Source organism: Martes martes (assembly GCF_963455335.1).
Source record: "Martes martes genome assembly, chromosome: 15".
Classification (NCBI taxonomy): Eukaryota; Metazoa; Chordata; class Mammalia; order Carnivora; family Mustelidae; genus Martes; species Martes martes.
The window spans coordinates 63,188,687-63,212,143 of NC_137903.1; the positions used below are offsets into that span (position 1 = coordinate 63,188,687).

The 23,457-nt window shown below is 38.4% G+C and overlaps 1 protein-coding gene across 2 annotated transcripts in view; it reads right to left on the bottom strand.

Moving 5' to 3' along the window:
* Positions 1-23,457, bottom strand: part of FMN2 (formin 2) — a gene marked incomplete at its 5' end in the record, with an annotated part of 369,568 nt that overhangs the window by 87,723 nt on the left and 258,388 nt on the right. Inside the window, one exon of one of the 2 annotated variants that reach the window (XM_080825183.1) lies at positions 21,892-21,984. The exons of the other annotated variant lie outside the window; for it this stretch is intronic. Coding sequence (XP_080681309.1) covers positions 21,892-21,984 — 93 coding nt within the window. The remainder of the gene's footprint in view (positions 1-21,891; positions 21,985-23,457) is intronic. 2 annotated transcript variants of the gene reach the window in all.

Consider the following 23,457-nt stretch of genomic DNA (forward strand, 5'->3'; position numbering starts at 1 on the left):
GTTTTCAGATCCCATCAGGGTCAGTGTTTGGGATTAGAAAACAAAATTCAGTTAGGCAGACCTCTGTATGAATTCTAGATCAGCCGCTAAACTGTGTTAGATTTTAATAACCTTATGAATCATGTTGATTTAATAACTTCTCTTTATCATTAAAACAGGGTAATCATTTCTTTTCATTGAGTTTCCTAATTAAATAAAATATAAACCACCTGCAGCACAGGTAGTAATGGTTCTTTTTTTTTTCTCTCCACATTACCAGGACTATAAAAAGGGACCGGGATGTTACTTTCAAAAATGCAAAAAATCTCCGTTGTAGGATCATCAAATATCCTCTTCTTAATGCTTCTACAGATAGAACCCAGATTCAGAATGAGCCTTCTACAATGTTAAAATAAGAGGACCTCCTTATAACAATATAAAGAAGTTATGGGCCAAGAAATATCATAGGAGACTCAAAAACTTTCACAAAAATCAAAGAATAACTCTGTATTGAATGTCTTTTGTTTTTTATTTCTACTTCATCTGTGTGTGTGTGCTGTGGTTTTCATAGGCCTATAATGGAGAACTCCCAATGCTTATAGTACATGAGGAAGCTGACAGTCTTTCAGCCCTTTCTTTGGAGGAACAGCAGTAAATGAAATTGCTACATGAAATAAGACAATTTCGGGAGACAGTACAAAATATAAAAGATAAGATGACATTTTGAAAGGTTGCAATGTTCGTCTCAAGCACACATTTTTTTAAAAAGATTTTATTTATTTATTTGACAGACAGAGATCACAGGCAGGCAGAGAGAGAGAGGGGAAAGCAGGCTCCCTGCTGAGCAGAGAGCCTGATGCGGGGCTCGATCCCAGGACCCTGGGATCATGACCGGAGCCGAAGGCAGAGGCTTCAACCCACTGAGCCACCCAGGCGCCCCTCAAGCACACATTTTTTACTCGACATGTACGATGGGTAACCATTCCTATCTCGATATCTGAGTTCCACTGCCAAGAAAATGTTTTGAGAGTGGATATCCTGAAAACAGAGTTGGAAGAGCGGAGAAGAGAATCGAAATGGTGAAACAAAGCAACCAATCCTGTACTGGTATCAGAGGAGAGAGAAGAGGGCAGTGCAGTGAAAATAACAAGTGCTTTGTACTGACATTCTCCGGAGAACCTGAGGAACTCAACAGTAACAGACCTAAAATCGAAAAGTGTGGAAATAAATGGACCTTACAGAACCAACCTCTGCACTTCAGGGGCAAACTGGGTGTGAGGCAGTCACCAAAATACTGCAATTGTCATAGTGATGGTTCCCCTCTGCTCCCCAAATCTCAAAAGCTAGCAGTCTGCAATTTGAGGCAGAGGAAGCTTGTGGTTAAAAGCATATTAAAAAAAAAAAAAAAGAAAAGAAAAAAGAAACACTGAATTTTCTAGGAGGCAGACTTGATTCATTTATTTGGTGAGTCCCCCCCCCTTCTATTTATTTATTCTAGTGCGAGGGCATAAATTACCTTTCAGATCGAATTCTAGCAAAGAGGCCATTGGCATGGACATTCCTATGTCCCTGAACATGCAAGTAGTTCAAAAGTGTCTAAATGATTCTGTTTCAGCACTTTGGCTTTCAATGATAGCTTCTCCAACAGCACTAAGACTTCCTCCCCAAAATCTCTGCTCCCACAAATATTTTCTGGCAGTTGTTGTCCTACTAAGTTACTATTTTGACCCAGGGATTGGCGTCTGTAGTCGCTTGTCTGGCTCCAGACTCTTTTGCAATGTTAAATATTTCTGCTGAACTTGTTCCAAATGACTGTGAGTAAGCAGAGGCACGAACGGACGCCCTTTCTGGTCTGGGGGTTTCATGAGGGAATACCACATATTCCCAGGTAATTGGAGACAGAGTTGCGTTTGAGTAATATCAGATGGAAGGCAACTTAGAACCCTTTCATCTGCTTGTCTAGGCTCTAAATCTTTTTCGCTCTTTTTCCTTTTATTTAAAGTGTTAACTAGTTTTTGTTTATAATTAGCGATGAATGTGCCTTTCAGTCGCTTTTAAGTGCAGCCAGTACGGGTTCTTTTTTAGACAGATGCAGTGCCTTTCTTCTGAGTCATTTCAAGTTGTCATTGAATTGCAGATATATTGCTTTGGTTTTGAGATTTTTTTTTGAGCCGCTGCTCCTTTTGACAATGAATTGAAGGTCAAGGAAATTCAGGCGGTTTCTACGTGTCAGACGGTGAGTGAGTATCAGAATTTCTTCCCTTAGCAAAAGAAAGAACTAATGCTCAGTGCATCCCTTCCTTGATGCTGCAAATGTTCTTAGGACAATAAAACAAATGCTAAGGGATATTCCTGGGAGGAAGAAAAACAGTATCTACAGAGTATAAAATTACAACTTGGCCTTTGCAGTAATTCACATCCAACTTTGAGTTAATACGGAGGGTTATTCCTACTCTGTGCATAAAAATATACACCATAAAAACATATACCTAGATATATAGGTGTGCATAAACATAAGGAATATGAGTTCACCATAAAAACTCAAGAAACATACATACTATAGTAAATGATGCATACTTCAAAAATTTGATATATGTGGCTTCTGGCCAACCCTAAAATACAAGAAAGCCATGTGCTATTATCACCCAGCCTGGTGTAGTTATTGAAGTGGTCCTCAGCGAAATTCCTTTCTAAATCTTCATTTTAAACCCAAAGTGAAAACGACATGGGAAAACATAATGTGTGTGCATGCGTTTCACATTCTGTGAACAATACAGTGTAAAAGAGGTATTGGTTTCCAACTGAAACACTGTTTACACCACCCAATTTTTCAAATAAAATCATAGACAGCGCCTACATATTATTCTACCCATATTCTACATAAGTCTCTAAATCCCTCAAAAACCTTCACTAATCAGCATTAAAGAAAAGACACATCTGTGGCAAATTCCTTTCTTTCTTTATCAAGTAACAACTACGTTATTGAAGATGACGAACAAAGCACACCCTCTAACAAGTTCCAAGCTGAACTTAAATCAGGATCCTTCAGAGAACACAAAAATGTCTACGAGCCTTTAATTAAAAATATGCAAATGAATGTTTTAAGACTGAACTTTCCATATTATATGCAGTACCAATTAATTCTAATTTGAAAATTCAAAATATCCAAATGCAAAACTGCTTAAACCAAAAAACCGGAAAACCAGAAAATCTTTCCCAATGTATTTCCTCTTCCTCCCAACTTTACTTGCCAACACAATGCAGGAATTACAGTAAGAAGGCTACAGCATTCCAAACCTAGAAACAAAAGCTGCATGACTTAATGTTACAATATTTCAACCAAACTTTGATCACGGTATGTTTTGGATACTTTGTTAGGAGCTAATACATGGGTACTATTTTGGAGCCTCTCCTTTCAAGATAATGTTAGATGAGAAGAGAGACAAATCATTATTTGCGGGGATTATTACAAGGATAGTTCAATGAGAATGTTAATATAGATATTGGCATTACTATTCTAATTGTTTACATGTAATAACCCACAATAATAAAAGGCACTATGATCATTCCCATTTACAAGAAGGAAATTGGCAGTTAAATAACTTGCCCAACATACTAGAAATCCAGAAATAATAAGAGAAAGAGACAAGATTCAAACTCACACGGTCTGATCCCTGAGCCATGCTGTCAAGTCCGTTATGGGCACAAGTAAGTTAAACATTTACCTATTGAGAGAGACGTTAATAAGGAAAAGAGAAAGGCAAATGCTGAGCTGAGACTAAAATGATGAACGACCATTAGTCAAATGAAAAAGGAAGAGACTAGAGAAGTCATTTGAACAACAAACAGCAGGGAAAAAAATGTGCAAAGATGTAAGTGCCACACAGTATAGGATGTCAAGAAGGAAGGATATAAGGTAGACAAGATGGGGGATAATAATGGAAAATAGCTCAAAAAGATGTGGACAGAGGCAGGTTCGGCCTCTTACAGTGTGAATTCCTAACAAACGAGGCAAAGGAGACTGACCTTCATTCACTCTAAACCAAGGGAAAGAGATTTTCACTTCTGGACTTGATTAACAAGAACCAAACTTACCTCCTGCTGTAATCAACCAGAAAACTGGATAAAATATATGATACACTATTGGGTATTTACCCTAAAGATACAAATGTAGAGATCCGGAGGGGCATGTGCACCTGAATGTTTATAGCAGCAATGTCCACAATAGCCGAACTATGGAAAGAACCTAGATGTCCATCAACAGATGAATGGATAAAGAAGACATGGTGTATATATATACTATGGAATACTATGCAGCCATCAAAAAAATTGAAATCTTGCCATTTGCAATGACATGGATGGAACTAGAGGGTATTATGCTGAGCGAAATAAGTCAATCAGAGAAGGACAATTATCATAAAATCTCCCTGATATGAGGAATTTGAGAAGCAGGGAGGAGGCTTTGGGGGGTAGGGAAGGAAAAAATGAAACAAGAGGGGATCGGGAAGGAGACAAACCCTAAGAGACTCTTAATCTCACAAACAAACTGAGGGTTGCTGGGGGGAGGGGGTGACTGGGTGATGGATATGTGCTATGGTTAGTGCTGTGAAGTGTGTAAGCCTGATGATTCACATACCTGTACCCCTGGGGCAAATAATACATTATATGTTAATAAAAATTATATCTATATACATGTATGTATATATAATATAATAATAATACAATATACATATATGTGTATATGTGTGTGTGTGTATGTGTGTGTGTGTGTGTGTGTATGATATGACTGTCTTCATATACTGGAAAACTGGCAGCACGATGCTGTCCTTTCTGAAAGAAGGTAAACGAACTAGTTGAACCCTAAGATCTTCCTGAATTTCTGTCTAAAGGCAATTTCCAGACTGTGGGCCCAGGAAGGGGAACCCAGAGAAGACAGTCAGTCTTGCTGAGTTGAGGATATATAGGTAGGAGTTTGGGGAATCTGAAATAGCTGAAAATTGAGGGGCTGAGAGCCAGAGAGGAAAGAGCCTTGCAGAAAAGAAGGCCAGAAATCTGCATTGAGGGTCTTGTCGAATTTTTGCTATTAGGTGGCACATACAGAGAGTGAAGCAAAGTCTTGGTTAGTCAAAGAATCAAGAAGCTATAAACTGAATAATTCCCAGAGCTCATACAGGGCCAAGAGGTGTTTAAAATCTGGAATGGAGACTGTTTGTGACCACCTGGGCCAGGATAGCTAGTGGAGACCCCAGTGTGTGTGCTGGGGAGATGGCGTGGGGTTAGGACCTTATTAGCACTGAATTATCACCGATGTGAAGGACGCTCCAGACCAGCTCCAGCGAAGTTTACAAACATGCCTTAAAGGATCAAAACTGAGAAACAAGTAATTAAAATTGTCTACACAAACAAAGCTGAATATTCTTTAGAGTAATGCACAAAATCCACACAGTGAACAATAACAGTGCCTAGGAGTTAATAAAAAATTACTAGACCAACCAAGTATTGGGAATTGTCATTGATTACCAGAAGATAAATAAATCAACAGAAACAGAACTGGGACTAATAAGACATAAACTAGCAAATAAAATAAAAGCATTAAAATTAAAGCAGTTATTATAACTATGCTCAAATATTAAAGAAAAACATGGACATAGGAGGAAATGGATGTCTCAGTCTCTTCAGACTGCTGTAACAAAATACCAAAGACTTGCTAGCTTAAACAAAATTCATTTGTCATAGTTCTGGAGGCCAGAAGTCTGAGATCAGAGTGTGAGTACAAAAGGGTTCCAGTGAGAGACTTCTTACTGGTTTGCAGGCAGGCAACTTTTTGTTGCATTTCTCCCACACCGCAGCACAGACAGGCACACTCTCTCCTATCTTCTCCTGTAAGGGCATTAGTCCCATTTATAAGGACTCCAACCTCATAACATAATCACCTCTCAAAACCCCACCTCCTAATACCAACGCATTGAGGTTTTCAATATATGAATTTGGAGGGACACAAATGTGCAGTATATAACAATGGGAGATACAAAAGAAAGAACTAGGTGGAATTTCTAGGGATGAAAAAATACAGTATAGGAAATGAAAAACTGACCTTAATTGAAAACAAAATTCACTTAGAAATAAAAATAACAGGAGGTTAGATATTTCAGAAGCAAAGAACAATTAACTTTAAGACATAATAGGATCTATCCCAACTGAAGCATATAGAAGAAAAGACTGAAAAACCTAACCAAGACTTGATGACTTAGGGACAATAGTAAACAGTCCAGCACATGTGAAATTGTAGTAGTGAGAGAAGAGAGCCGGAGCAGAAAAGTAACTAAAGGAATAATGGCCAAGGGTTTTCCAAATCTGATTAAAAACTATAAACTCCTAGGTCCAAGAGGTCAATTAACTCCAAACAATAAAAACAATATATATACACATACAAAAATGTACATTATAATCCAAATCCTGAAAACAATCAATAAACACAAAATTTTAAAACAGTCAGAAGTGGGAGGGAATACATTTTATTTCAAGGAACAAAAATAAAAATTACCAAAGACTTTGTGGGAGGTAGAATAATGGCCTTCCAAAAATGTTTATGTCTTAATCTTCAGAACCTGTGAATATGCTATGTTACATGTCAAGGGGAAATTGAGGTTGCAGATGGAATCAATGTTGCTAATCAGCTGATACTGAGATGAAAAGTCATCTTGCATTATCTAGATTGGCCCAAAGTAATCACAAAGTCCTTAGAAGTGAAAGAGAGAGGCAAGAAAAATCAGTGTCAAAGTGAAACAACATAAGAAAAACTTCATTGGCTATTGCTGACTTTGAAGATGCAAGAAAACTCAGAGTAAGAAATGGGGGAAACCTCCAGAATTTGAAAAAGTCAAGGAAATAAATTCTGCCTTAGAGTTTCCAGAAGAAGGAAAGCCCTGCTGACCCCATAATTTTAGCTCAACAAGGTCATTTTGGTTTTTTAAAGATTTTATTTATTTATTTGACAGACAGAGATCACAAGTAGGCAGAGAGGCAGGCAGAAAGAGAGGAAAGGAAGCAAGCTCCCTGCGGAGCAGAGAGCCTGATGTGGGGCTCAATCCAATCAAATGCTGAAAGGTTTGGCACTGGCAGACCTATGTAAGAAAAGAACTAGAAATGCTAAATATGTGTAAGGATATAAAAGACATTTTCTCACTTATACATTTCTTTAAAAGATAATTGACTGTTAAAAGCAAAAGTACAAACAATGTATTATTTTGGTTATGATTTATATGGAAGTAAAAATATGGCAACAACAACACAAAGAACAGGAGGGAAATGGAAATACACTGTTTCAAGCTCTTAGATTATATGTGAAACTCAATAAGATTATTTGAAGATAGAATGTGATAAAGAGTTATATAAACCCTCGAAAAACCACTAAAAAGAGAAAACAAAAAGACAAAGTTCATAAGCCAATGGTATAAATAAAATGAAATATCCAACTAATCCATAAGAAGTTAGGGAAAAAAGATAAAAAGGAAAACAATGTGACAGGCAACATACAAATATAGAGGTAGCGAATGAAATGCAACCATATTGGTTGGTAAATTAAATGTAAGTAGTCTAAATACTTGATTAAAAAGCACAGGTTTTCAAATGGGCTAGAAAAGTTTTAACTACGTGTAATCTCAATGAATCCTACTTAAAATATTAATATACACTTAGGTTAAAAGTAAAAAAAAATAGAAAAAGGTGCAGCATCACACAAGCACTAATCACAATAAAGCTAATTCATTAAAATTCAAGAATCCAGTTAAAAACCTAAGAATTATGCCCCAAACAAGACTCCAAGAAGCCACTATCAACCTATTAGATTTGGCACATGAGAGGAGACTATTTGCCATCTGAGTTAGATGCCTTTTCTCATAGGCTAATATGCTTTATGAGTATCTCACTAAGATTTTATTCCTCCACAATGGAAAAAGGGGTAATCATACCTATGCACTCCTGTGTGCCATGGATATATGCCTCACAAGTGTTATTAACCTTCAGAGTAGAGATAGGTAATCAGAGACATCCTATCTGGACATACTCCTTTCTATGGGATTCTAATGTCCCTAATAATCCTAATGCCCAAATCACATTCCTCCCCCCCCCCCAAAAAAAGTCAGTCAAGAAGAAAATTAGTAGACTGACAAATTTTAAACATTAACCAGAATCTTTGCAATTCAAAATTGTTAAATTTATTAAGTTATGAGTATTTCCCTCTGCATCAACATGTTGCTATTTTCTAAGTAATTATAGAAAAGGATCCCTTGGTTTCATTACACCAGAATTGCTTTAAAAAAAATGTTTGCAATTTTAAATGTAGTAGTCATTATTCAATTTCTAGCTGACTTTTCTTCAAAAAAAAAAATAGGAAGTATTATATCATCCATTAAGGAATGTGTTTGGGTTTCTGCTACAAGAACATAACCATTTGGTTAGGATTCTCACAGTGGATCCTTTTCCAAGCACCCAGCAACTAAGGAAGGAAAGGTTAAATCAAAAAATATGCACTTAGTAGTTTATTATGTAGCATGGAAGGCAAATAGAGAATATTTTAAAACTATATGTCAGATATCTGACATACTTTAAAATATATTAGATATAATTTAAATATATCTAAATTACAATGAGCATTCATATATCTTAATAATCATGATACTGAGCACGATCAATCTTTTCCAGAAGACTATAGGTTACTATGAGGTTCACTGGTGACTGTACTACAATAACAAGAAAAAATGAGACCTCTTAAAAAGGGGTTAGCATAACAGAAGCAAGTAATTATTTTGAGGTAGGATAGGGTGAATGAAATGGGGTTTGAGGGAAGCTGATGTGTTTGACAAAATACAGAGGATTTGGGGTGCCTGGGTGGCTCAGTCAGTTAAGTGTCTGCCTTCGACTCAGGTCATTATCTCAGGGCCCTGGGATCGAGCCCCACGTCGGGCTCCCCACTCGGGGGACAGTCTGCTTCTCCCTCTCCCACTCCCCCTGCTTGTGTTTCCTCTCTTGCTGTGTCTCTGTCAAATAAATAAATAAAATCTTTAAAAAAAAGAAAGAGAAAGAACATACACAGGATTTAGCTATGTACAGACAAGAGAAACAAGGTTGGGAGGAACAATGGGAAAAGGAGGCACTGAGAATAAGGCCAACATTGCTTGTGACCAAGCAATTCAATATTAAGGAATATGCTGTACACATACATAGTATGAAAATTGTACACATTTATCCTCTATAATTTTTCTCCTTTCAAAGCAATGATGTAGGAAAGAAGGTTCGTAAGTAAAGAAACGAGCAAATAAGTGGTGCGTTTTTAAAAAGGAATACCATAAAGCCATTAAGAAGAAAGTACTGATACAAAATCATCTCAAAGATACTTTAATTGAAAAAATCCAACATAGACCTCTATTTTCAACCACACTAAGGACAAGATATCAGAAGTTTCACAACAGAGCACACAAAGATATTGGATGAAAGTAAAGTTGAATGCATGGCTGAGTTGGCTAGAATATAAGGAAAATTCTCTGAGGTCATAAAAACAAATAACAGCAAGGCTCCAAAGGGGTGTAAAAGGGCACTGACTGAGGGTTTAGTGAAACCCAGCAACTCAGAGCTGTAGTTTGAAAGGCCATATAGGGACATTTTGAATAGGACTAGAATTCTCCAAGGTGTCCAAAGAGACACGCCCTCAGTAAAGAGGAAACTGACTAAAGCAGACACTGAGAAGACGTGTCCATGTCCCCTGCAGCTGTGGCTGGGAGGGGAAACACTCTCACAGGAGAAGCCATGATCCCAAACGGGCAATCACTCTGCGCTGGGCCTCAATCCACAATATGTGATCCTAAAATGCAAGGCAAGAATTCATTTTAAAATAGTTCTTGGTTGGCAGTGCCCCCTAAGGATTAGCCAAAACAAACATAAAGAGAAATAGAAAACATACAAGAGCCTGAGAGAAAATTCAGATTAGAAACAAAGACACAAACATTGGATCAAAGCAGAGCTGTTAGCCCAAGGAAGGAAGAGTCTGAGGCACCCAACTCCTGAAAGGAATTTATGTGCAGCCCAGAATTTTCTAATTAGCAGACCTATCTCTCAAAAATAAGTGTGATGTATACATCCAGACAGACGAAAAAAGAGTCTACAATCCAGAGTCTCATGCCAAACTAACTTTTGAAGAATGTACTTCAGAGAGAAGAAAAATCATCTAAGAAGGAAGGCACAGTAAGAGGGTATGGGGTAGTCTTGTTTATAAAAAACAGAACGTGATACTAAAACATTGAAGAACAGCAGGTAAGAATACATGGGTGAGGTAAGACTTGAAGCATTCCAGGCACTTGTGCTATTTTTAAACCTTGGATTTTGTTAAAGAATCCTGTTGAAATATCAAAAGTATGCATTAAAAGAATAAAGGCACAGAATATACTTTGTAACACAGTCGGGGGGAAATGCTGAGTGAGAAGAAAACCATCCATCCGTTGGTGGCAATGTATTTATAAAATTCCATTCCTCTAACCACATCTCTTTGCAATAGGGCATTTCCATGCTTCCTGCCCATATTACACTGAAGGTACCAGCTAGTGCAACACAGCCAAAAAGAAACGAAGAAATAGAATGGACATTATTGGCAGTGATCTCTATGAGAAAATTTTTAAAAGTTCACAAAGCACAATATTAATAATTGAGTTCAGCAAGTTTCTAGGATGTAACAGCTTTATACAATGGTTATTTGAATTTTACATATATCCAGAGGGTGACAGTAAATGTGATTCACAAAATGTATTATAGTAACAAATTAAGGTCTCTAGGAATATACTATAAAAACATGATGTGCAGACCTTAAGGAAAATTGTAAAACAACTCTTAACCAACTATAAAGGAGGCAGAAAAATAGATCCCAGTTTTTATCATGTTCCTAGTTTTAATTCATAAGATGTCAGTCCTCCCCAAGCTGATGTACAGACTAATGGTTTCAAAATCCTAATAGATTTTTTTTTGGTGGAACTGGATTCTAAAATTATATGGAATAAATTAACAAGAAAAGGCATAACTGTCCTAAAGAAAATGGGAGTCTAATCTGACCCCAAATCAATTATTATTAGAAGGCTACAGGAAATAAGATAGTAACAGGCTTTGTTATAAAGGTCAATACTGGAAATAGGTCAATGCAATAGAACAGAGAAAACCCAGGAAAACAACATGTGGAAAATTTGCACATGATTCAATGGCACTGCATTTTAGAAGAGAAAGGATGGCATATTCATTACATGGTACTAAATGACTAAAACAACATTATCTATGTAAAAAAATTGTTTGACTTTTATAGACCATACATAAAAATCAATTATATACTTACATAAAAATCAGATTGATTAAGGATTAAAGTTGAAAAGTAAAACTATGGTATTTTTACAGGATAATATAGGACAATATCTTTATAAACCTGTAATATGGAAAAATGTCTTCCGTAAGGCAGAAATTATATACCATCAAGGAAGAGGTTGATAAATATCACTACACAGAAATAAAGGATTTCTGTTCATCAATAGTCAGCACAAGAAAAGTGAAAAGAGAAGCTCCAAAATGGGAGACGTGTTTGCAACACTTCAATATCCTAAGTGTATAAAGAATTCCTAATAATTTAATAAATAAAAGACAGAAATAATCTACAGAAAGACAGTCAAAAGATTCAAAAATGGAGTTCACAGAAGAGGAAACAACTATAAAGACATGACAATATGCTAACTTCTCATAAAAAATCAAATGCGTAGGGAGAGGGTGGTTGGGTGATGGATATTGGGGAGGGTATGTACCATGGTGAGTGCTGTGAAATGTGTAAGCCTGATGATTCACAGACCTGTACAACTGGGGCAAATAATTTATTACATGTTAATTTAAAAAAAGAACGAAAATAGGAAAAAAAATAAGATGCAAATTAAACTTCAATGGAACATCACTTATTTATTTATTATATTCAATTAGCCAGCATATAGTGTATCATTCATTTTTTTTTCTTTTTATTTCTTTTCAGCGTAACAGTATTCATTGTTTTTGCACCACACCCAGTGCTCCATGCAATACGTGCCTTCCTTAATGCCCACCACCTGGCTCCCCCAACCTCCCACCCCCCACCCCTTCAAAACCCTCAGGTTGTTTTGCAGAGTCCATAGTCTCTCATGGTTCACCTCCCCTTCCAATTCCCCTCAACTCCCTTCTCCTCTCCATCTCCCCATATATCATTCATTTTTGATGTAGTGTTTAAGGATTCATCAGTTGCATATAATGCCCAGTGCTCACTACCACATGTGCCCTGCTTAATACCCATCACCCAGTCACTCCATCCCCCACCCCCCTCCTTTCTGTAACCCTCAATTTGGTTCCCGGAGTCCAAAGTCTCTCATGGTTTGTCTCCCTCTGATTTCTTCCCATTCAGTTTTCCTTCCCTTCCCCTGTGGTCCTCCGTGCTATTCCTTATGTTCCGCATACGACCAGGTGGGGTTTATTCCCGGGATGCAAGGCTGGTTCAACATTCCCAAATCAATCAATGTGATAGAGCACATTAATAAAAGACAAGACAAGAACCATATGATCCTCTCAATTGATGCAGAAAAAGCATTTGATAAAATAGAGCATCCTTTCCTGATTAAAACTCTTCGGAGTGTAGGGACAGAGGGAACATTCCTCAACTTCATAAAATCCATCTATGAAAAACCCACAGCGAATATCATCCTCAAAGGAGAAAAGCTGACAGCCTTCCCTTTGAGATCGGGAACACAACAAGGATGCCTGCTCTCGCCACTGCTGTTCAACATAGTACTAGAAGTCCCAGCAACAGCAATCGGACAACAAAAAGAAATAAAAGGTATTCAAATTGGCAAAGAAGTCAAACTCTCTCTTCGCAGATGGTATGATACTTCATGCGGAAAACCCACAAGACTCCACCCCCAAAATTCTACAACTCATACAGCAATTCAGTAATGTGGCAGGATAAAAAGTCAATGCAAAACAAAAATCAGTTGCAATTCTATACACTAACAATGTGACTAAAGAAAGAGAAATTAAGGAACCAATTCTATTTGCAATAGCACCAAAAACCGTAAGATACCTGCGCATTAACCTAACCAAGGACGTAAAGGATCTGTACACTAGAAACTACACTTATGAAAGAAATTGAAGACACAAAGAGATGGAAAAACTTTCCATGCCCATGGATTGGAAGAACACATGTTGTGAAAATGTCTATGCTGCCTGGAATATCATTTTAAATAATAGATTTATCCTAAGGACCACATGCTGACAAGGATTTGATACAACTAGAACCCTGCTGACAGAAGTGTAGATTGGAACCAATCACTTTTCAAAAACAACTTAGCCTTGTGTAGGAGACTGAAGATTCATATGCCCTATGACCCAGCGAATCTTGGCTCTCCTGGGTCTGTCCCATAAAAGAGAGTATGCGTGTACGTCATGAGTCATGAAAACAAATGTGCATATAAGCATTTTTTGGTACTGATTAAAGAGGGGAAAGAAGAGGAGAGATAAATGGCGGTGTGGTATATTCCCACAACAGAGTCAGTATGGATGAAATAAAGCCGTATGCGTAAACGCGGGAGATCTCAAGAACAGTGCTCCGTGGAGAATAACACAAGTAACGGAAGAAAACGCGTCTAATTCTCCTTATGCAGTTTGTAAATTTATACGACTAAATAATAAATTGGTGACAATTTATACTTTCGGCAAAGCTATAAACAGAAAGTGTGCAAATGATAAACAGAAAATTTAAGATAGTGGTGATGGCTGAAGAGGACAAAGGCATGAGACTGAGGGAGGATAAACAGAAGAGATGAAGACAGTGACCAGGTTCTGTTCCTTGAGGGGGATGTACCTGGATGCTCATTCTATTCTAATTCTTTAGATCTCACATAGGTTATAATACATACATACGTATATGTGCACATTCTATAAAATCATGCCCTGATTTATGTCACATGTACACAACATATAAATGCCTTCCACATACACAATTAATCTTCTCTATTCATGAATTCTGTATTTGTGAATGTGCCTACTCACTAAAATTGATTTTAATTCCAAAATTGATACCTATAGAGCCCCAGTTGGTCTCCACGGACACATGCGGAGCAGTGGACAGCTTGAGTCCCCTGACACATGCATTCCCAGTGAAGCTGGGACAACGCCCCGCTCTGGCTTATTTCAGCTCTCATATTGTAGGTAAGTGTCCTTTTCTTAGTCTCTGGTATTTTTTTTTTTTTTTTTTGCATTTTGTGTCTTTTTTTTTTTTTTTTTTTGCTGGTACTCTTATCTTTTTAAAATGGCCATCAAGTATCATGCCACAGTGCTGTCTAGTGCTCACTCCCAAGCACAAAAAGTTTCTGATGTGCCTTACAGAGAGAGTGCATACATTTGGTTCTGGTAGTTCATGGGCTCGCTGGTTGCTGGTTTAGTACTAATGAATCAACAATGGATATTAAATAAGGAGACTTCAAACACGAACAAATACAAACTTTTTAAAAAAGCCTACTTGATAAAAAAAAAAAAAACCATGAACACACACAAACTTAAAAATATAAAGTCTTTTTATTTTTCTTTTTTTTAAGATTTTATTTATTTATTTGACAGAGATCACAAGTCGGCAGAGAGGCAGGCAAAGAGAGGGGAAGGGAAGCAGGCTCCCCGCTGAACACAGAGCCTGATGCGGGGCTCGATCCCAGGACCCTGGAATCATGACCTGAGCCGAAGGCAGAGGCTTTAACCCACTGAGCCACCCAGGTGCTCCAATAAAGTCTTTTTAATAAAAAAAAAATGAACACACATAAAACAATGGTGTATATTGGCTGACTGATGAAAACAAGACCAAATGGACCCAAAACCATGAAGAAAATGAACCTTGTATTTGCTCCCAGGAGCAATGGTTCTATGTCAATTAATTCAGTATGGTGGCAACTTTATAAAATATCCTTAATAGCAAATAATGAATAATAAAATAAATTTATATTAAATGACTATAAAGTCATTTATAAAAATTTCATATATAAAAGTCATATATAAAAAATTATATATAAATGACTATATAAAAATATATATAAAATATATATTAAATGACTACAAAGCACACAAAATTATAATTTACATGCATGTATTTATATGCTATGTCTATTGCATATAAAATATAAAATACACATAAATATAAAATATTTTGTAATAAAAATGAAAAAGGGACAAAAACAACAGCCAAAGGATGTACCCTCTAGAAAATACATATAAATGCACATATATATGTACATATGCACACATATATGCCAATATATGCACAAGTTACCTCTGGAAGGACAGAACTGAAATATGACATCGGCTAAAATAGAGGAAAGTAGTAGAAAGAAGACTTACATTTTCATTATACACCTGAATTTTATAATACAGTCATGCATTATTAAAAAGTGCTTCTTGCATTCAGTCACTAAAAAATGAACAGTGAGGCCAAAGTCCCTGTTTTGGACAACCACACGGGGCATGTCACAATGACAGGAAACATAAGAAGGTAGAGGACCTGAGGAGCTTGACGGGATGGAGAAAGCCAACCCCTCATCCACTCATCTGTGAAATAAACGTTTCTTTGGAGTCTGCTGTGTACGGAGTGACGAGGGCACAGGATGGAACGGATTACGGAGATGTTCAGTACAATGGGAGCACCCGAGTAGGAATATGCAGGAGGCTGTTGTGAGCCCATCTCATATGGAACCAATTCCCACCACTCCTCGGAGGCTCTTTGATCATTTCTCATCCACAGGACAGAATGAATGACTGCGGCCGGTGGAAATCTAACCCTCAGAGAGAAATGGTGCTCTAGACTGTTTCCTTTTCACAAGAATCATCCCAAATGTATGCCTCTTCTGTGTTGAGAGTGACAGGTGGGGCACAACGGAATCATCATTTATCAGGATCTTGGGGCAAGAGCTTTGTCTCTCTGGGGCAAAGAGTCAGCGTGCACAGTGAATGAACACAGAAGTGTTGGCCCTTTCTGGTCCGACTTTTGAGTTTAAAAATTGCATATCTTGGGGCACCTGGGTGGCTCAGTGGTTTAAGCCGCTGCCTTCGGCTCGGGTCATGATCTCAGGGTCCTGGGATCGAGCCCCGCATCGGGCTCTCTGCTCGGCAGGGAGCCTGCTTCACTCTCACTCTCTCTGCCTGCCTCTCTGCCTACTTGTGATCTCTCTCTGTCAAATAAATAAATAAAATCTTAAAAAAAAAAAAAAAAAAAAAAAAAAAAAAAAAAAAACTCATAAAAATTGCATATCTTGCATGTGATTTCTTCTGCATTATGGTTTCTATCACGTGACATTACACAACAGACTTATCCACTACCCCCGGAGTCCTTAATGATATTTTAACAATTTTTAAATTAAAATAAAATGTAGCTAAGGCTTCTTATGGGAGGTCTTGGTTTCAACACAACTTTGCCATCTCTTGTGTAATTTTAGTCAAGTATCGAGACGTCTGAGCTTTTGTTTTCTTATTGGAAAATGGGGATAACACTGGTTGCTTAAGACTATCCTGATGAATTATGAAACTGAAATCACGTGGAGTATAAAATGGCTTCAGTTAATTCTTCAGCACAGCAGAATTGGCATTAACGCTTAACATTATTATTACTGCCATTACAAAAGTAAAAAGTGGTGTGCTTAAAAGAAAATTGCATCTTTTTTTACTTTAAAGGATCAATGAAAGATGTCAAAAAATCAGCTGCGGTGCACCTGGGTGGCTCAGTGGGTTAAGCCTCTGCCTTTGGCTCAGGTCATGATCTCAGGGTCCTGGGATCAACCCCCGCATCGGGCTCTCTGCTCAGCGGGGAGCCTGCTTCCCCCTCCCCTCTGCCTGCCTCTCTGCCTACTTGTGATGTCTCTCTCTCTCTGTCAAATAAATAAATAAAATCTCTGAAAGAAAAAAAATCAAACACATCTTTTCTTTTTATCATCATTAAAAAAACGTTCTCACTACATTTTCAGGGAACAAAATAAACACACCATCAAATACGTTCATCCTGAATATGGAGTATTGCTTACAGGGCACCATGGACACCATTTCCAGGAGAAGATCCTTCTGGCAAACTTCTCAGTCTTTGGTACAGTTAATGTCCTTGCTTTCCTTGTCTCTTCATTCGCAATCATAGAACCACCAATACTAAAGATTGTATATTGAGAGTTGAGGTTTCAACACCTTTGTCATGATAAGCACGTGATTCCGGATTAATCACCTTCTCCTTGATTGTATTATTCCTCTAGTTCAGCTACAACTTACGAGGCTTCCTTTAAGGAAGAAATGTTTGGGAAAGGGGGTGGGCGGAGATATGGAGAGTTGCTAGTAAAAAATAGCATTAGCCATTTCTGATTTATAAAATCACAGGAAGAAATTTACTTCATTTACTAGCATGGAGGGGAACTACCTTTTAATTTGCCATTCACCCAAAAAAAACAGTTGAGCTGAGCTTTAAAATATACACTTACCAAAATGTGTCATATGAGTAAAAAGGCTACGGAGGCCAACAATATAGAACTAGGCTCCTACTTCTTTCCCAGCAACCTCACCACGTACAGACACCTATAAAAGGCAATCCGCTGGATCTAAGGGACTTTTAGCTCAGAAATATGGTTTTCACACGCACACTTTGTCCATAGTACAACTTGTATCCAAAAAGAAGAAAGAAAAATGAAAAGGAAGGAGTGTACTGAACTCAGAGAGAAATATTAGCGTAGCATGATGCTCCCTGGTTGTCTCATTTATCTTTTTCTTCTTCCCTCTTGTTTTCTGTTACTTAAACAAGAAGAGGCACAAAAGAAAATTTAACCAAAATGGTAGATAAAAGCTGGTAAGCGCCTGGTGATTACTAATTAGTTTTCTTCAGAAAACATCCAATGCATAAAATCATCACACGTGTGGGTATAAATTAGAGATAAGCTAAATTATAACTTTGATTCGACAGTTGTCTAACACTGATGCACGTTACAATATCCAGCAATAACTTTCAAAATTGTTGCAGGGTTATGCCCTTCTCATTTCCTTGCTTGAACATTAAAAGCTCAGAAAACTGGTTTCTGTCTGTGCCAATCCAAGAAAAATGTTCCTCCAGTAACTACTCTGATCCCTCCCTCTTTTCTGGAACTCTAATTCTGGCTTCCATCACAACGGCCTCTCTTGATTTTCTTTCACCACCAACACCTGTTGTGGCTTCTTCTGCTCCTCCTAGAAATGTGTCCTCCTCAAGAATTCTATCGCTGTGTCTGTCCTTCTTATCCTTCTAGGCAATCACATCCATTCAATAATCACCTTGCTTACGATGCCCAATCCTCCATTTGTGCTCTTGGCCACGTCTCAGGCGTACAACCACCTGCTCGACGGTCATGCTTCCACTTACGGTCATCCTACCCATTCAAACCTTTTCCCATATTTATAGTCTCTATCCTAGTGATTAACACCAGCACTCTCCAGCCACGCAAACCTGAAACCTGGACACCTATGCATCACCTCTGTGTTGACTTGGTCACCAAGGACTTCCTCTTCTACATTACTTCCACATTACTGTTATCCCTTCAATATGTCCTCTCTTCAGCACTACCGCTATGTCCTTAGAACAAGATCTCCTCATTTCTCCAGCCATCTGCCATCACAATTTTACAAGTAGTCTCCTGCCTCCACATCTGATCTGTTTCCACGGAGTCCTTCCCACTTGCTGCCAGTGTCGACTTTCTTATGTCTTTAAACCTCTGCTCCCTAAGGATTCGGGATGAAGACCGAGTTCCCGAGCCAGGGTTGTAGATGTGGTGGTGGGGAGGTGTGGGAGCTTCTGTATGACATCATCTGATTTCTCACCCCAGGAGAAAATGAGGTCATCATCAGAGGAAGGAGGAAGCAGAAGAGAAAGACTGTGGAAGTTTGAGAGGAGCCCAGAGGAATAAATCTCAGAAATTGCGAGAAAACCAAATTTGCAAGGACCATCTTGTGAAGTGCTGACTAGAAATGAGTTTTAACAGCAGGTCTCTGGTCAGGACTTTCAAGTGATACCATTTGGCGTTAAGGACCCTCCCGCCTTCAAAAAAGTTGAGCTGCTCTGGTGTAAATATGGAGAAAGCAAAGAGATGGGCTTAATGAGGGTTGTTGGGTGTAGTCGGGTGGGCAAGACCATGCGTACAACACGCTACGTGCTGTTCTACGTATAGGGATGGTCAGGAACCCAACAAGGCTGCCTTCTTCATGGAGGTTACATTGTAGAGGCACAAATACATAACAGAACTGCAGACAGCAGTAAGCGTTATAAAGAGTACAATGCTGGGTGGAGATCATAGCACTATTCAAACACATTAGTTATTGGTGTTAATATTACTGAGTACTTCGATTCTCCTGCAGATGGTACAGAGCCGGCACCATTACAACCAATGAACGCCTTGCAGGGGTGGGACTCGGTTCTGTAAATTTGCCTCTTTCAGAGCAGGGGTGAGGACATTCCCAAGAAAGAGATGTTTGGGCCCAGACCATAAAATCTGGCTTGAGAAGAACTGGGAAGACAGGGGGTACCACAGTGCGTGAATCAGTGCATCGCGGGCTAGATAAAACCCACAGGCTGTTAGCACGTGTCCCACAGACCACACAATGGCCGAGCGATGAGGATAAGATGTTTCTATTACGTTGTGAGAGCTAACGCAATAAACATGTTTGGCCAGTATTTAGCACAGCCTCTTGAATGTCTGGAGAGAGATTTTAGATTTTGAAATATGGCACATTTAAAAAATACTTTGATGGGATTTTTAAAAAAAGACTTTAATGGGATATATAAAAACATTAATATACGCATGTAAGGTAATTTGAGCACAGAGGTTAATGTAAGAATACTATTTTATTACTGAGGAAAGCCTAGTTATGAGCAAAGATTTGGCATATATTATTTGTGCTAAGGTAGAATGCACTTTTCAGAGTATAAACCTAATTGCAGAATTTAGTCCTGATAACTAGAAGGATTATGGGACCAAGAAAAATGGCTACATTCATAAATCCTTATCTTAAGAGAAACATTTTGAAATCCGTTGTTTTCACTACATGTCATTGAATATAGGCTTATACGCACTCATGTTTAAAGCTGGACCCTTTTCTCCACATTCTGACATAACTCATCTATATAAGATGTCCCAAAGAATTTGCTATTGTCATTGTCTGTCTTCTGGGTAATGTACTTTCTTATTCACTGCTATAACTCAGTACTCAAAAGAATGTCTGAGCAGATCAGGGGTATTCATTTTTTTTTTTTTTGCAATGAACATGTAATCAGAACACTTGAATAGGACAGAGATAAAATAAAAAAGGTATCTGAAAGTGCTAGAAGAAGAGCCATGAAGACAGACTCATTCGTTCTTTACTGAGTTAATGAATTAAGGACTCCTTTATCCCATAAGCAAAAAGAGTGTCTCATCCTTCACTTATATTGTTCTCCCAAATTGCATGTTCTTGATCCTAAAACCCTGATGAATGAAGAAAGCAAGACTCATTTTTATTCATCATTGAGAATATAGAGAGGGGCGCCTGGGTGGCTCAGTGGGTTAAGCCTCTGCCTTCGGTTCAGGTCATGATCTCGGGGTCCTGGGATCGAGCCCCACATGGGGCTCTCTGCTCAGCGGGGAGCCTGCTTCTCCCTCTCTCTCTGCCTGCCTCTCTGCCTACTTGTGATCTCTCTCTCTGTCAAATAAATAAATAAAATCTTAAAAAAAAAAAAAGAATATAGAGAGCTTACAGAGTCCTCTAATATGTAACCAACTACAGGACTCTGATTTTATCCCAAAGACTATTTAGAAATTACTAAGTAGATTTTCCACTCGAAAATCTGGACCTGGGATTTTAGAAATGACTATCACTTTGATTTATGAATCTGACCAAAGTTCTGTTTCAATCTTCATGATTCTCTTAAGTGATTAAATAGTATTTTCCCATCTGAAAAAAAAACTACGTTTAACATTTAATCGAATTCCAGTGTGACTGGAATTCATTGTAAATCATCATTAATGACACGTCAACAACCCATAAAAACTGTAGCCTGATAAACAGAGGACGGAGCCAGTCTTCCGAGTGCCCCTTGGCCTCGGTCTCAAGCCATGTCAGCCTCCAGGAGGATTCCTGACAGCAAGAACTTTCTCAGAGCATGGCGCGACCCAAATCCGATCTTCAGAGGAGACGTGATATTCCCCAGCAGAAATGTTTTGAGCAGCGAACGCTTTGATATAATTGTAAGTTGCAATGTGTTAAAATAGCAAGACATTTTTAAAAGACATTTTCTCCCTTCAAAATTTCTTTTCTTTAATATTTTCTGAAATTTTTCATCCCTGCTTCTGTCATGGGAGGAGTCAATAAGACGATATTTATTACGTTTTTAAGTTTTCTGAAAGAAGGCACTAAGTATGTAGAGGTATTTATACATCCTACAAAAAATACAATGTAATGTTTGAAGATCTGGAAAACATCAATGTACTTTGTTTTTTGGCCCAGTGTTTTAAGAAGCAATATAGATACCAAGTTGAACTGAAGTCATAAGCACAGTTAAAACTTGAAGCATATCTAATTATCCGCTCACAAAAAGCATAAAATTTTAACATCTTTGTAAATAGGCACTATTAATGCACTGCCATTAATTAAAGATCAATACTAACGAGAATTATCTATAATAGGGTGTGTACCAAATTGCTAGCCTCTCACAGCTGTGTGACTCATGATTAAACATCATTTATTTCTCTGTTATGTCAAAATAATCCCCTTTAAACCAATGCATATTTTAAAAAATGCCTTCTACCTACCTTTCGGCTGAAAAAGAAGGGAAACGCGACATGTCTTTTTGGAACTTACCTTGAATGATAAACTGTTCCATGTTCTCTTTGAAGGGCTGGACGTGCTCTTTTGAGGACACCTGGAATACTTTCCCCGCCTCCACTTCACAGGCTGAAAGCAGACCGTTTAGAACGTCACAGTATCAGTGGAGCATTAAAACCATTTTTAAAACACATTAGCTAATGTGAAAAATCCGTTAGCCACGCTAATTGATATACATTCGATACATGCTTTGGAAATATCCAAATACTGACATAAGAAGCCTATGATCGAGGCTTCACTTTGGGGGAACTGTAAAAAGTTCTTAAGAATCCACAATCCAAGTTTGGTCACTGCCAAACTGCAAACGTAGGAGGGTCCCTGAAGCGCTGAGCCCCCTTCAGCCTCATCTGTAGAATGGGCACATCACGGGCGTCTGCCTCTCGGGGCTGTCGTGAGGATCACATCAGTTAATAGATACAAAGCGTTCAAATGGCGCCTGGCAGACCGTGTAAAGCAAGGTGTCGGTACCTGCTATCATCATCATCCTTGTTACTATCCACGGACTTCCAACACAGGTGTTTGCCCGATGAAAGTCCTCATTTACGAGAAATGACAAGTAACAACTGTGGCGCTGATGTTCGTACAGAAATCAGTACTTACAGAGCATCTATTACTCGGCAGATACTTTTAACCTATTAGTTAACTTCACCTTCAGAATAAGTTCGTTAGTGAACGTGGACATTATCCCATTTTATAGGTGAGGAAATCAAGGCTCAGGGCGACTTATTTGCTGCAGCAGATGATAAGCAGCAGACCCATAAATGAAATCCCGATCTGACTCGACAGCTTATTTTCTATGTCCACGTCATCATAAATGCTTAGTAGACTACAGGGGCAACAAGGTTTAATTAAGGGTTCATGGAGAAGGACTTCTAAGAAAATTTCTGAAGAAATTCCTGCCATGATGGTGATACTGGCAAAAACCTCAAAATTAAAAAGCATGTATATGAAAGGCAAAACCTAGGACAGATAAACATCTGAATCAGGAATTACAATTCTTAAGGCAAGGCTGCCAATTAATTCCTCAAGGAGACTTTGCACTCTTTAAAATATTGTCTTTCTCTTATTAAAACATAGTTTTCTTTTCCCTCCAGGTTATCAGCTTGTCTAAGCAGGAGCATAAGGGTGGGGGGGTGTCCTGTTAGCACCCATTCTTCCCACCAAATATAAGGACAATTAGGCCCAGTAAGATTTAAGACCAGCTGGACACATGTGGGGTTCTCTCTGTCCATGCTCCCCAGCACTCCTCACTCGGCCAGAGCAGTGTCTCGACAGCTCGTGACTGGCCAACCCACAGCCCTCGTCCAGTATCTTGTATCTTTAGACTCGTACTTAAACTTCCATACAGATCAACATTTTCAAGTAGAACTCATCACAGCCTTGCTGCCTCCCTTATTTACTCTCCTGTTGGTGGTACCATGACCTGATACCAAAGCAGGAGAGCTACCGACTTCCTCTCCTTATCCCAATATCCTGTTTGTTTACCTCCTAAATGCTTCTGGAATCTGCCTGTCCTCTCCATTCCTGCTTTATGCTGGTACA